At 35.5% G+C, this 16,653-nt stretch overlaps 1 protein-coding gene across 1 annotated transcript in view; it reads left to right on the top strand.

Annotated features, from left to right (window-relative positions):
* PRKAA2 (protein kinase, AMP-activated, alpha 2 catalytic subunit) overlaps positions 1–16,653 on the top strand; it is a 59,726-nt gene that overhangs the window by 35,349 nt on the left and 7,724 nt on the right. Inside the window, exons 3-6 of the mRNA XM_011941573.1 lie at positions 7,471–7,564; positions 8,444–8,588; positions 9,821–9,908; positions 12,089–12,313. Coding sequence (XP_011796963.1) covers positions 7,471–7,564; positions 8,444–8,588; positions 9,821–9,908; positions 12,089–12,313 — 552 coding nt within the window. The remainder of the gene's footprint in view (positions 1–7,470; positions 7,565–8,443; positions 8,589–9,820; positions 9,909–12,088; positions 12,314–16,653) is intronic.

The raw sequence follows: 16,653 nt of genomic DNA, 5'->3' as shown, positions 1-16,653 counted from the left end.
TCCAGCAACTAGCACAGTAGTAGGTATTCAACAATTACTTGTAGCTCCGTAAAGAGGTGATGTTTGAACAAGGTCCTGATGGCTCTAGGAGTCCAAGCAAGAACAAAAGAATGAAAGCGTAAGGAGTATGGTGTATTGGGAACAAACAGTCTGGTGCACAGAGTATATATAGGGAAGTGGAAAAATAAGGCCAGAAAGGCAGGTTGTTGGTTGATCCATTCATTCAACAAATGACACCATTTAGGCACTAGGGATACAGCAGCAGACAAAAAGGCAACAACAACAAAATCCTTGTTATTATGGAGATTGTATTAGTGTGTGGTGGAATGGTGGTAGGGAAAGACAATAAATCTCACATTTTATGTCATATGTTAGACAGTGAAGAGGTGAGGGGATATGCCATGTAGATATCTGGAGGGAGAATGTTACACATAGAAGGAAGAGCAAATACAAAGGAAAGTAGAAATTCCTGCAGGCCAGAGATCAAGGGAGCAGAATGATCTAGGAGGATTAGAATAACACACGAGGTCAGAGACATAAAGCCAAGTTGTGCAGGGCATTATAGGTCATTGTAAGGACTTTGGCTTTTACTCTTGTGTAAGATGGGAATCCATTGGAAGGCTTTGATTAGAGATGTGATGTGATCTGACTTACGTTTGGACTATAGGTGAGCAAGAGTTAAAGCAGGGAAACCAATTAGGAATCAATTGCAGTAATCTGTGTAAAAGATGATGTTGGCTTGGAATAGAGCGTAGTGTAGAAGTGTTGAGAATTAACCTTGTTTTGTATGTACTTTCAAGGTAGAGTCAACAGCATTTGCTAGCAGATAAAATGTGAGTTCTGAGAGGAAAGAAGTTAAGGATGACTCCAAGGCATCTGGCCTCAGCAAAAAAACAAGGATGGAGTTGCCAGTAACTGAAGTGGAGAAGATTGTAGGAGGAACAGGTTTGAGGTGGGATGTTAGGGGGGTGGTTTCAACAATTTAATTTTGGTTTTATGAAGTTGAAATGCTTATTAGGCATCCAAATAGAGATGTAAGTAGGCTGTTGAATAAGTGAATCTGGAGTTCAGGGGAGAGGTGTAAGCTAGAGAGATAAATTTGGAAGCCATCAGCAGACAGACTGTATTTAAGATATTTAAAGCTCTAAGACTGGATGAAATTGCCAAGGTTGTGAGTATGGATAAACAAGAAGTCCAAAGACTGAGCTCTAGAACACTATGATGCTAACATGTCTGTTAAAATATCTGAAAAATGAGGAGGAACCAGTAAAAGAGAATGAAAATGGTCAGTGAGGTGGGAGGAAAATTAGGGGAATCGGGTATCTTGAAGCCATGAGAAGAAAGTGTTTCAGGAAAGATCACCGACTGTCCCTTTTACTGGTAAATATTGAGGTAAGATTATAACTGAGAATTGACTGTTAGATTTGGCAACGTGGAAGTTGCTGTTGTCTTTGAAAAGAACCAATTTATTGGAATGATGAAGACAAAAACCTCATGTAAAGGGTTTAAGAGGGCCTATGAGATAAAAAAGGGGAGACAGTAACTATAGGAAGGAGAGGAGAGACATAGGAGTGGTAACCAGAAGAGCATGGGGAGTCTAAACAAGGTTAGTGTTTTAAAATGGGAGATATTATAGATTGTTGGTATGCCAAAAGTAGTGATTCAGTCAAGAGGAAGGAATGGATACAGAAGAAAGAGGGGCTAATTATAGAAGCCACGTCCCTTGGTAGGTGTGGGAGACAATCCAGTGCATAATCGGAGGAGTTAGTCTTCGAAAGTATATGACCACGGAGTGGTTGGCTATGTGTGGCGGAAGAAAAGATAATTATAAATGAGGCATTTAAAGAACTTAAAGGCCATATGTTAAGATATTTAAAGCCTTAAGACTGGATGCAATTACTAAAGATATGAGTACAGATAAACAAGAAGTCCAAGGACTGAACTCTAGAGCACCATGATGTTAACATGTCTGTTTACATCACAGATTATCTATAAGATATGACTTACACCAAAAACAGTGACTGTGGTAGCAATGGGGAAGAAGACATTAATTGGAGTTAGTAAGGAGATTGATTGATGACTATAATGTGAAAAGGTATTAGGAGGCATTATCTGATGGCCTGCACTTCAAAGACAATGAGATTTTTGAGGGAGGAAGTTTTGGGTAAGAATTTCTTTTAGATCAGAGTTCATTCATTACTAGACTATGCAAATTTGCCAGCATTTAAAATTTCATTAAATTAATGTAAATTAATACATCTAGGCTCTGATCAACAGTGCCTTCCACTGTATCAGAAAAAGAGACACATTATATGCCTTTGGCTAGAGGTGCACTACACTACCTAGTCTTTCAAATGAAAACAAAAATTGCAAAAATGAGACTGAAATCTGATCACATCTCTAGATTTAAGAGTGGGTTAGAAATTGTGCATTATGCTGCTATAAAGGATGGAACAACAACATTGATACTGTGGAATCCTCTTTAGCATAGACTAACTGGTTTCTTCAACAAAAGAATGTAAGAAAAACAACAGAGTTGGAGGAGCAACCTATAAATTAGACGTAAGAGACGAATCAACCAATTACAATATATTGATTGCATTTGTATAATTAAATCTTCTGATTGGATATTTGATGACATTCATGATTTTTGATATTTATGCATGATAATATTGCATATTATGCATACACACATATATTTTTAAAGTTATCCTTTAGAGATATGTACAGATTTATTTACAGAGGAAGTGAAAGCCAAATTCAATGTGAAATGATGATTGAAAACATATACTTTTACAAAGTTAATAACCAAGACCTTAATTACCTTAGACTCTAGAATGTTATAGAAAATTTGACTTATTCTATATGTCCATACATAAATAAGAAAAGCACTATCAACTCAATAAACAGGGGCAAAAGACACAGCATTTTCTACAAAGAAATGTATATGGTATTTTGCAAGTGTTGGAGAATATATAAATCCACCAGTTTTCTAAAGATTTTAGCACTGCCAAACTTTCTTTGGAAAACAGTTGGCATTATCTTTTCAGTTGGAACGTGCACAATAACTGTGACTCAGCAGTTATACTCATCAGTATATATCAAGGAGAAAATCTTGCCATATAGAAGAATGTTCATATTAGTCCGTTTTTACATTACAATAAAGGAATACTGAAGGATGGGTAATTTGTAAAGAAAAGAGGTTTAATTGGCCCACAGTTCTGCAGGCTGTACAGGAAACACGGTGCTGGCTTTTACTTCTAGTAAGGGTCTCAGGATGCTTACAATCATGATAGAAGGCAACTGGGAGCCAGGTTGTCACATGGTGAGAGGGGGAGCAAGAGAGGAAGGAGGAAGAGCTAGGCTCCTTTAAACAAGCAGCTGTCTCAGGAGCTGAGCAAGAATTTACTTATTACTGAGACAATGGTGCTAAACCATTCATGAGGGATGGATCTATCCTCATGTTACAATCACCTCCCACCAGTCCCCATGCCCAACATTGGGAATCACATTTCAACATGAGATTTGGAGGGATGAACATACAAACCATATTAATGTTCACAGCAGCAAATAATAGCAACATTGTAGAGACAACCTAAATACTCTTTAGTGTAGAGTAGATGAATAAACACAATAGGATATTATAACAATGGTCAAATCAAATAACTATAGCAAACACAACAATAGGAATGAATCTCAATAAAATAACTACTGGAATATTACATAGAGCGTGATACCTGGTTTTTAAAGCAAAGAACAGTTTAACATACATATGAATTTGAATTATTCATACATATGAAATATGTATATGTAGAGAGAGGGGATACACACATGCATATGTACATATATAAACTGAATAAAAGAGGTGGGAAGGAAAGGATTAACAGGGGTTTCAGGATGACAGCTACATTGGGTGAGAAGCAATGGGATGGGGAAGGCCGATCCCTGTATGAATTAGATGGATGCTGTTGTCAAGGTCTTGGCCTTTTGTCTGAGTGACGGGTTTGTAGGTATTACATTATTAAAAATAGTAATTAAATAAAAGATCATTCATGGACTACTGAAGACAAGTGTCATGAAGCAAGCATGATTGATACATGTCTACGTAACTGAGTTCTAACTAAAGAAAAATCTTATGTGTATGTAGCCATGTAAATAATATTCTAAAATCTCAATAGATTTGATCACCAAAAAGGTGTACTTATAAATGTTGATTTTTGGCTAACTTTGGAAAGATTTCTGGTTTTTTATTTTTGTATACTATTTTATGTGGCTATTGCCTAAAAATGAATATAACTTGGTCAACTGGAAAATGCTTAGGATTTTTCTGGATAATTAATTTTTTTTTCTTTTTTTGCCAATCCGAAAAATTTTTAAAGTACATTAGTTTACTTCTGTGCTGTACTAAGAAAATAATACTGATATGTATGAGTGATTCATGATTGAATTTTTTATAATGCTTCAATATACTTGTATTTTAGAGAGCACAAGAGATTTGACTTACTCAGGCCAGGTTTAGAACGTAATCCTGAAATTTGCCTTTTCCACTAAATCTTTAATGTAAAACTGTCTTTTTAGGACTTCTTCCTTCTGAAATTTGTTTCCCTTTGTCCCTACCCCATTCTGGTTAGGGGTAGGGGACGATGGGAAATTTGATTGGTTGAAGTTTTGCTGTAATTTTGCTATGACTTTTCAGTTTCAGATTACTCTGGTTTTGGCTCCAAGCACTGACATTATTTAAAAGTGTTAATTTATACATTTACATAAATACCTACTTTGTTATAGGCACTTTACTAAATACATATTCATTAATCAAATTATTGTAATAATAAAAACATATAATTACAAACTGAGGTGTGTGTTCTGAAGCTCAGGAGAACGAATCTGTGAGTGCAAAAAGGTACCTCACCTGGACTTAGGAAGTGACTTTTAAGCTGAGATCTAAAGGATGATTAGGGCTCAGGTCAGTGAAAACAGCTTATACAAAGGAGCTGTAGCAGGAGGAGGTACAGCATGACTAACACTGAAAAATGTAATGTGACTCAGTGTTGTGACTGAAAGGTGAGACCGAACAACGGAGATGGCAAGGGCCTGATTTATTCAGGACCTAAGAGCAATGGGAAACCTCTGAAGATTCTAAATTGAGAGGCTACTGGAGATCATATTTGTGTTTGAAGAGAATATTTAATGTCTGTCTTTCTGGCTAAACTGTAAGCTCCACGAGTAGAGGCACCAACTTTTAGTCTCACCGAGTACAAGTAGCTACTCAATAAATGTTGTGTCATCATTTAGTAGCTTAATGTCTGGCAGACAGTAAGTGCTTAGTAATGTTATGGTTTTCATTGCTCTAGACTGGCCTTTAGTGCAAGACAGTGGCTGCTAAGGATTTAGAGGTTTCATGAAATAATTCATTCCAAGAATATTTGTTGAATACCTGTGATATACTCAGAAATTGCAGCTAAATTTATTTATTAGAATGTCATCACTTCTTTTCTTTTGTGCCCCATCTAGGATGTACAGAGCACAAAAGTGATTGAGAATTGTTACTAAATCAGACCAGCCTACAGTGAGGTGCTACAGCAGATGCACCTGCCCTACACTATTCACTTTGGTGCTTGTAAAGATAGCTTTTATGAAACTATTTCTTCTAGAGTTCTTGGTGTAATTACCTTTCCAAAGTTCATTTGAAATAGTCTCAATTCTTCTTCATCCATATTCATTTATTTTATATAAATTAGGATACCTTTCCATGTTTCTTCCCAAAGACTAATGATTGCCATTAAAAATATTTCTTCTGGCCAAGTGCGGTGGCTCATGCCTGTAATCCCAGCACTTTGGGAGGCCAAGGCAGGCAGATCACTTGAAGTCAGGAATTCGAGACCAGCCTGGCCAACATGGTGAAACGCCGTCTCTACTAAAAATACAAAAATTAGGTGGGCATAGTGGTGCATGCCTGTATTCCCAGCTACTCAGGAGATTGAGGCAGGAGAATTGCTTGAACCCAGGAGGTGGAGGTTGCAGTGAGCTGAGAACATGGCCACTGCACTCCAGCCTGGGTGGCAGAGTGGAGACTCTGTCTCAAACAAAAGAAAAAAAAAAAATAACTAATTTTAAAGTCTCCAAAACTTGGTTTGGTAAAGTTGTGTATAGAGGTGTAAGTTGTAGTTTTTGGGAAAAATTTTTTTTATCAAATAAAGCTAATTTTTTTTCTTAGTTTTTAATGTGCCCAGCTTTGGATGCCTAGAAACACAGACACACAGACACACACACAGGCACACACACACACACACACACAATTAATTTTTCATGATGGGAATTGTTTAACATTTACAAAAGTAAAGCGGTGAGACGACCTCATGTATGTCTTATTCAGCTTCAACAATAGTCAATTCATTGTTTTATCTGTTCCCCCTCATTTCCCCTATGCCAGATTATTTTGAAGCAAATCTCAACATTATCTTTTTAATCTGTAAACTCTTCAATATTTACTCTAGAAAATACTTTTTAAATTCTAAATAACATAAACATAGTATCATTATCACATCTTAATTAAAATAATTAACAACATTATCCACCACTAATCAGCATGTAGACTTTCCTGATTGTTTCATAAATGCTTTTTTAAGTTGGTTTATTTGAATCAGAATCAAAATAAGTCTATTCAGCATAATTGGTCAATATGTCTCCTGAGTTACTTTTAACATATAGTTTATCCTTTGCCTTTTTTTCTTGCATTTTGTTTGTTGAAGAAATGGTCATTTTTCACTTTCTGGATTTTGCTGAATGTATCTCTGTAGTAGCATATTATGTGTCCAGGAAAATATATATATGTTTTACAGAAATGAGGTCCTGCTATGTTGCCCAGGCTGGTAGAATACTGACTTTAGAAGATATGTTCCACTAAATTGCCAACATAATGCCTATGCTTTTCAAAATCGGTTCCATAAAATCATGTTGAGGATCAGTTATTTTCTTGTCTTAGCACTTTCATGTATGTTCTGTTTTAGTTTGTTTTACTGTCAATTCCCCAAAGCATTGCCCTGAGCTCAGGTGATTCTCCCACCTTGGCCTTCCAAAGTGCTGGGATTATAGGCATGAGCCACAATGTCTCGTCCAAGTATATTTTCTATTTAGCTTTAAATATGTGATACCTCATCTCCTTTGACTGTAAACAAATTTTTGTTTATATGGAAAAAAATCAATGCTTAACTTAGTTGTTGAAGAGGGAAAGATTTCAAAAATTATGTAAACATGAAAGGGAGAATGTGAAGGAATGGCCACCAGCCTCAAGAAATAGAATAATTTTGTAATGGTCCATGTTTATTGCTCTGTGATTATTTTGATAACATATAATTTGTTGCCTGAAGTATTATAAAACATTGAAATAGAAAATTGTAGCAAGAGTAGATATACCAGGTTGATTTTGGTTAAAGTAACATATTTTGTTAACTTTTTTTATTAACAAAAAAGATACCAGGTGATCAGCACTCCAACAGATTTTTTTATGGTAATGGAATACGTGTCTGGAGGTGAATTATTTGACTACATCTGTAAGCATGGACGGGTGAGTAACATACTATCTGGTACACTAAACCTCTAAACTAATAAAAAGGAAAGTATTGGGAAATAGCACAATGCAAAGATATCTTCAAGGTTGAAGTTGCTTTTATAATAATGCTCAACTAAACATATAGAGTGTTAGACAAATTTTCCTTCTTAAAAAGCATATCTTTTGAAATACTGATTTTAGAAAACATGTACCACTTAATTGCCAACACGATGCCTATGCTTTTCAAAATCTGTTCCGTAAAATCATGTTGAAGATCAGTTATTTCCTTGTCTTAGCACTTTCACGTATGTTCTGCTTTAGTTTGTTTTACTGTCAATTCCCCAAAACGTTGTGCACATTTAATAATATTAATTGAAATTTAAATATTAGTGCTTAGCAACAAAGAAAAACTTGTCTATTGACATGTTGAGCTTTGACAAGCTTTTGATTGGTTTGTTTTTTCTGATTTGTTGAGATTTCCAACATAATTCGAGCTTGCTTAATTATATGTAGCCTGATTGTGAAATTAAAAATATTGTTAAATATATGTATCAGATATTATTATTATTTTTTTTGAGACAGACTCTTGCTCTTTTGCCCAGGCTGGAGCACAGCAGCGTTGTCTCAGCTCACTGCAACCTCTGCCTCCTGGTACAAGCAATTCTCCTGTCTTACTCTCCCGAGTAGCTGGGACTACAGTTTCATGCCACCATGCCTGGCTAATTTTTGTATTTTTAGTAGAGATGGGGTTTTACTATATTGGTCAGGCTGGTCTCGAACTCCTGACCTCAGGTGATCCACCTGCCTCAGTCTCCCAAAGTGCTGGGATTACAGGCGTGAGCCACCATGCCCAGCCCCAGATATTCTTAATGCAGTTTCTTTTATGCTTGATAGGTTGAAGAGATGGAAGCCAGGCGGCTCTTTCAACAGATTCTGTCTGCTGTGGATTACTGTCATAGGCATATGGTTGTTCATCGAGACCTGAAACCAGAGAATGTCCTGTTGGACGCACACATGAATGCCAAGATAGCTGATTTTGGTATGTAACTCCTGGGTTGTTCAGAAATGTACTAGCTACCTTTTAAAGCATAACAATTCATTGAAATAAGAACTTTTCATGTCAACCTTGTACATTCTGTACCATGGAAAGGGATAAGGTGAAATCTCCTCAGTAGCTTTTTCTATTCACTTAAATACACTTTAAAAATGCAGATACCTCCAGAGAAGTTAGATGGCTGTCATCAAGATAAATCCATTCAATCTGCATTTTCTCCTAAGGAAATGATACATAACTGTTTTGGGGGGTTTTTTTGTTTGTTTTTTGTTTTGAAGAGAGGGGAGGAGTCCCAAACTTCTTTGAAAATCTCATGAAAGTATGGGCACTTTCCCTGATGAATGCATATAAACCGAGGTACCTGAAAATTTGCATGCAGTTGGAAAAAAGCCCTTCTGAATTGATCCACAAAGAGGTCCTTAGGGTAACATCTAATAACTTCATTAGGGAATAGTTTTTGTCAGAGGTAAAAGGCACATAAAATGTGATTTTTATACTCCAAACACTTTCTGGGATAAACGTTTGTGGAAATGATGCCTTAATAGGGTATTTGAGAAAAAGACTAGGAAATGAGAGATTAAAGAGAGAGATAGAAAGGTACCAGCTATTGTTGCCTGTTTGTGGTCTATACCTTGTCTTTAATCTAAAAACTAGAAAATTGCTTTATTTCTCTTCCTTGTCTAAATCGTGAAACTTATTTAGTACTATAGCTCAACTAGATTTTTGGTTCAATAGATTATTTTTTCTATGTTGAATTAAATATTTCTAAATTAACTTTTGAAGCATAATCTCTTTATGAGTTGGGGCCCATCTGGTTTCTAATTACAGAATTTAAAGAGGCTTTTGTAAAAAAGTAGTAGTCTGTATTTTATTCTTTTGTCTATGGAAAAGGTAAATAATATTTTGATGTTTTCATGTTTGGGAAAGTCAATATGCTTCAGAATAACCTCATTTGTGATGGGAATCAACATTTTTATTTAGAAAGGAAATTTAGTTTCACTCATACATGTGGTGTGCTTTAGTTTTTTGTTATAGTGTAAGCACTCTGAGATGGTCTCTTTCCAGTTAAATGCTTTCCACTGCCTTTTTTTTTTTTTAGCACTAAAAAAACCAATGAGGTATGCAGGATCAAGGACTTGAAAATTTGCTCATATTTATATGACTTTATCTACTTTTAAAAATATCTAGCACCAGGTAAACATTACTTTTATTTTTAGGATTATCTAATATGATGTCAGATGGTGAATTTCTGAGAACTAGTTGCGGATCTCCAAATTATGCAGCACCTGAAGTCATCTCAGGCAGGTAATAATCAGTGAAGCATAAGCTTTTTGTAATCTTGAGGTCATTTTGATAACATTTAATTACAATATATTCTCTATGGAAGGTAAGATTTTAACATGGTAGAAATGGATTGTTCATTTATTTTTCCATTGTTAAAGGGATAATGGTTATATTAAAAAATGTTAAACATTTCACTTAGATGTCATTATATACTTACGAAGTTTTCCCCATTAGAAAAATAATTGAAGTGGATCCTGATTTAACAAATCTTTTGTTTTACAAAAGTGCAGATAAGAGAGTAAGAATTTGCTAAATTTAAGCTAGTATCATTATTTATTTATTAGATATAGTTCTTTAATAGTACCTTGCATATTTTCCGACGTATATAGAGCATTGTTTTATATTTTGTCTTTGGAAGAATGAGATTTGGGGGGACAATATTGTTTCATGAAATTAAACTACACAAGTAGATATTGTGTAGTTACTCATGTAAGTTATTCACTGGTACATTATAAAAATGTTTATACAGATTGCAATGGTAAACTCAAGTCTTTCTACAGTGATCAACGTGTGAAAGTTAACAGAATCCTATGAGAGAAAATATGGTAAAAGTATTATTGCAAATAGCAGATACAGGATTATCTTAGTCCATGTGGGCTGCTATAAGAAAGATACAATAAAGTCAATGGCTTATAAACAACAGAAACTTATTTCTCACAGTTCTGAAGTCTGGGAAGTCCAAGATCAAGGTGCCAGCAGGTTTGGTATCTGGTGAGGGTCTGCTTCCTAATAGACTACCGTATGTTCACTGTAACTTCACATGGAGAAAGGGATGAGGGATCTCTCTGGGGTCGCTCTTACAAGGGCACTGATCCCATTCATGAGAACTCTGCACTAGTGACCTAATCATCCTCCTCAAGTCCCCACCTCCTAATACTATCTCCTTGGAGGTTAGAATTTCAGCACATGAATTTTGGGAGGACATAAGCATTCAGTCTATTGCAAGGAGTTTGAAGAATACAGCAAATGATTTCCAGTGTGGCTGCTAGATTTATACTCACACGTGGCATTCATAGCATTTCTTTTGGAAAACAATCACCATTTTTTATATAAACAGATTACATTCTTTTCATTAGAATAGTAGAGATTTACTTTGTTACCACAGACCCAGGTTTGAGTATGGTAATATGCTATCATGGAAATTGTCATGCTGTTGAAATGTAAGAGAAAAAAGGAATAATACTATAAGCATAGGTTATCTGGATCAAAACTAATTTTAGTCATATGAGCTAGGAGGTGATGAGAATGGAAGTGGTAAGTACTCAGGATAATGTGATACGGATACTGTCTACACAGTACTAATTAAGTACTTTAATGTTTTAAATCTCTCTCTCTCTCTCTCTCTCTCTCTCTCTATATATATATATATATATATACACACACACACACACACACATATATATATATATTTTTTTTTGAGACAGAGTCTTGTTCTGTCGCCTAAGCTAGAGTGCAGTGGCACAATCTCAACTCACTCTACCACCCCCTGGGCTCAGGTGATCTCCCACCTCAGCTTTCTGAGTAGCTGGGACTAAGGTGTACACCACCATCCCTGTCTATTTTTTGTATTTTTAGTAGAAACAGCGTTTCACCATGTTGCCCAGGCTGGCCTCAAACTTGTAGCCTCAAGCAATCCACCCACCTCAGCCTCTCGAAGTGCTAGGATTACAGGCGTGAGCTACCGTGACCGACCTTAAATATTCTTTAAAGGTGTGCCGGGGTAAAAATTCTATTATATGTGTATATTATGTGTATATTTTCTTTCTTGTAATAGTTCTTTGGGAAAAAGACTTAACCTATACACCATAGTATTTTTTCAAGTTCATGGTCATCTACTTTGTTCCCCTCAAAAATCAACCACAGAAAGTATTATATTTTTTAATTAGTATGTTTCAGTTAAATGAATTTGTGACAAATAAAAATACCCTATTCACTTGGCAGACTTGAATAGTAGCTGGCTAGCCCCCTTACTCTCTTTGGGGAACCAACATTGAATACTGGGGAGCGGCCGTGGACTTCATTAAAGACCTTGGAAATGAATATGTACTGAATGTAGACCACCTATATATAGAAGTAGGGTACATAGAGAGGGAAAAAGTGATACTTGCATTTCAGGTTTGTGTCGTCATCTCTTTTCTTAGATTGTACGCGGGTCCTGAAGTTGACATATGGAGCTGTGGTGTTATCTTGTATGCTCTTCTTTGTGGCACCCTCCCATTTGATGATGAGCATGTACCTACATTATTTAAGAAGATCCGAGGCGGTGTCTTTTATATCCCAGAATATCTCAATCGTTCTGTCGCCACTCTCCTGATGCATATGCTGCAGGTTGATCCACTAAAACGAGCAACTATCAAAGACATAAGGTGATTATTCTTTTTGTTTCTGTTCTGCATATTTTCTCATAGGAATAATAATAATGTTAATTGAATGATTCTCCCAAAGTCTCATTTCCTGCCCTCACCACCTCACCCCTAGTACCAGTGCTTCAGCCACATTGAACTTGTCCTTGTTTCTCAAACCTAACATAGATTTTATGCCTTCATGTCTTTGTTTATATTATTCACTTTGCCTTGATGCCGTTTCTGTTTTCTTTTTTTGACCTGCTAGACTTCCATTCATCCATTAAAGTTCATGCCACCCCTTTTGTGATTTCCATGGGTGCTTCCGTTTCTGTTTTATCAACATTTTGTTAATGCTTTTATTATTTAATTCTCATCCAGTATTTAGTTATTTCTCAGTGTGTCTTTTTTCTCTCTTAAATTATGATACCAGGGTAGACAGTGTGTCTTACTCATCTTTGACTATAGAATGCTAAAAGGCCTGGAAAGATGGTATGCTTAGAAAGTGTCTGAAGAAATTTCAAATGGAGAAATAGGGTGAGATTTATGTATTTTACATATGGTTAAAGACATAAAGCATAAAAAGTTTTGCTAAGTTTTTTAATTCAATAGCTGCTAATCGGCTTACTGTGAAGGCTTTTGTGTCATGTGAAAAACTTTGAAAAGTGCCATTGCTGATGCGCCTATGAATATGACTTTTGTGTATCAGACACCTGTGTATAGTAGCAAGATGATTCATTGCATTCTGCCTATGACTTATCAAGGCATGTTTCTTAGAGGTTTTTTGTTCTTACCTAAGATTTCATCTATGTTTGTTTACAAACATGTTCTTTTGACATCTTTCCAGAACTCTTCCCCTTTTCTTCATTAGCCAGCAAAGACTTTTTTTTCTTTTTTTTTTCTTTTTTCTGGCAGGGTCTCACTCTGTCACCGTCTGGAGTACAGTGATCACAGCTCACTGTAGCCTCAACCTCCCAGGCTGAGGTGATCCTCCCTCCTCAGCCTCCTGAGTAGCTGGGACTACAGGCACAAGCCACCACACCCAGCTAATTTTTATTTTTTATTTTTTGTATTTTTAGTAGAAATGGAGTTTTGCCATGTTCCTCAGGCTGGTCTTGAACTTCTGGGCTCAAGTGATCCACCCACCTTGCCCTCCCAAAGTGCTGGGATTACAGGTGTGAGTCATTGCACCCAGTCCCAGAAAAGACTCTTTTGAGACCTCTGACCTTTGAAATATTTAAATGATGGCTGAGATAGCTGTTTATGTGACTGCTGCTGATTTCATGCAGGCAAGGACTGATGATTCTTTTTGCATTTATCATTTTCTTTTCCCAGCCTTTCTTCAGTGTTCCAAACCCCATGCATAACAATGTAAAAGTGTAAATTAGCCACCAGATTTAATTATGAAAATGAACTTAGCAGGGAAAAAGCCCTTTGTCTTTATAGTTCTTTAGCATATATACTTCTGTTAATTGACTTTTTCTTAGAAAATCAGACATGCTGATATATTTGCAGCTGCTTGTATCAGCATATCCATTTAGAATAATAATGGGCTGGGTGCAGTGGCTCATGCCTGTAATCCCAGCACTTTGCGAGGCTGAGATGGGAAGATTGCTTGAGCCCAGAAGGTCAAGACCAGCCTGGTCAACATAGTGAGAGCCCATCTATATTAAAAATTTTTTTTATTAAAAAAACAAGTGGTAATAATACTGATTTGTTGCTTTAAAACAGATGTTTGCATATTTATAGACTTCAGAAGAAAAATGTAAATATATTTACTGGGAAGAGTAATTTGTACATAGGTAGATGGCATGAAAGTATCATTCATCTCTGTACTTTAATATGATAACTTGAATCTATAGTTTTCATCTTTTTTGCTTATATATATATTTACTTACTTATCTATATTCAGTTTTTTAATGTTTGGGAATTCTTTTCATTGTTTTAATTTTTTTTTTTTTTTTTTTTTTTTTTAAGAGATGTGGTCTTGCTATGTTTACCAGGCTGGTCTTGAACTCCTGGCCTAAAGCGGTTTTCCCATCTCAGCCTCCCAAAGTGCTAGGGTTACAGGCATGAGCCACCACACCTGGCCAATGTTTGGGAATTATTGATTTGATAAACTATAGTTCAATAGGGAAAAGAATTATTAATTATTGAAAAATTACACAATAACAAGCATTTTGCTTTATGGCTTGACTTACGTTATTGCATTGACTTTTCATAGATAGCTAGAAACCATTTTATAAACCATGAAACTGAAGCTCAGAAAGGTTATGTCATGATTTATGTATCTGTTTGCCCCTATTAAATTATGCATTACTTTAAATTAGGGACCAATTATTAATTCATAGCAAAATACACAAGATCTAACATATATTAAATGTTGAGTAAATCTGCGTTTGTTGAAAATTACACAGCTAATAAGAAGCACAACTGGGGCTCAACTTGGAACTTAACCTGAATTCAAAACCTGTGTTATTTCCACTATTCCAAATTATTACATCTGTTCGGTGATATCTATCCTTCTTTCAATCTATCATGTTTTATTTATCTCTTATGCTACTACGTACTTACTGTCTCAATATTATTTTTGTACATCTACTATTTTCTTGTAAGATAGCCATTGGAAGTTCGAAAATATATCTGCATATTTATTTGCTTATTTAACCATTTTCGCTTTTATTCATTCAACAAATATTTATTTCACATCTGTTCTGTGCAAGGTCTTGTGCTAGGTGCTGGGAATATAGTGGTAAACAAGATAGATATTATCTTCATGGAAAACACATCTTTGTGTTCTCCAGCTATCTTAAGCTTAGTAATAGTATTAATGTTATCATAGTTAAAGTGAGAGGTCTGAAGTTCAACTGAACACAAATCCCAGTGCATCTGTTTGTTAGCTATGTGCAACTTAGTTACTTCCCACATATATTAGAATTTTGGGGAAAGCAGTCATAGATCAAAACGTGAAATTGTCATTTAAGTAGGTCTAAAAATGATTGAATATCAGAAACTGCAAATATTCAACTTAATATAATTAAAGCTTTTAGAACAATGTCTAGAACATATTAGCTATTAATATTATTTTTGAGGAAATATTTGAAAACCTGTTAGCTGCACTTAAAGAAATTTGGGCATATCATGAGGTTTCTAAAAGTTGATAGTCTTTATAATCTAACCTTAAGTCATATATCAATTTCAGGTATCAGGTAGCAGTGATAGAAATACATAATTTCTGATGGCTGTATAATAGCCTATGTGAAGTGAATTGCTTTTGTCTCAGATGAACCTTCATAAACATCCTAGTTACTGGTCACTTTGGTAGAGTTAGTTCAGAAAACGACTCCTGAAAATCAAAAGCTAGAAGGATGGCTTTTAAAATTGACAGTTATTACGAGAAATTGTGGCATTTGACTAAATTAATGAAATGGAAATCAAATTTAGATTGTTTCCTTATTGTTTTTTAAAATTAATTTAAAAAATATAATTCACATATCATAAATTTATCCCTTTAGATTGTATAATTCACTGGCTTTTCATATATTCACAAAGTTCCACAATCATTACGGCCATCTAATTCCAGAACTTTTTTATCATCCCTGAAAGAAACTGTACACACTGATAGTCACTCCCCATTACCCCTTCCTTCTATCCCCTGGCAACCACTAATCTACCTTCTGTCTTTATGCCTGTTCTGAACATTTCATATAAATGGAATCATACAGTATGTGGTCTTTTGTATCTGACCTCTGTCATTTAGCGTAATGTTTACAAAGTACTTTCCTACTGTAGCATGTATTAGTACTTCATTTGTTTTGCTTGAAAAATGTTGCAGTGTATGAATATACTACATTTTGTTTATGCATTCGTTGATGAAGATTGAATTGTGTCTAATTTGTGGCTTTTATGACTACTGTTTCCATGAACATTTACATACACAGTTTGTATGGCTGTGCTTTCATTTCTCTTGGGTGTATATACTTACAGTTATCATCATTGTATGTTGTTACCGCTGCTCCTGTTTGTTTGTTTAGTGATTTTCTGATCTGATTCTGTAAAATCTGTATTATTTTTTATATATGGCTACTGAAATCTCTCTTTGGTTCGCTTAATGATCAGCTAATGATTAGATAAAAATTTCCTTAAATGCCGTGATCTAATAAGTCTCCCATCCTTTGCTGATGGGCTCTGTGTGATGTTGGGGTATATCCTCAGTGCTCCAACAGGCAGTTGTAACTCTGCCTTAGCCTTCACTTCCTGCTTGTGCAGAGCCTCAAAATCTGCCAATGATGAGAAATTATGGCCCTTTCAGTTTTTTCTCAGGCAAACACACAACCCTGCATTTGTTTCTGGCCTTTCTGAGT

This window comes from Colobus angolensis, unplaced genomic scaffold (assembly GCF_000951035.1).
Source record: "Colobus angolensis palliatus isolate OR3802 unplaced genomic scaffold, Cang.pa_1.0 Scaffold102, whole genome shotgun sequence".
NCBI classification, from domain to species: Eukaryota; Metazoa; Chordata; class Mammalia; order Primates; family Cercopithecidae; genus Colobus; species Colobus angolensis.
Note: the sequence above shows the minus strand (reverse complement) of the source record. Positions and strands in the feature narration are given on the sequence as shown.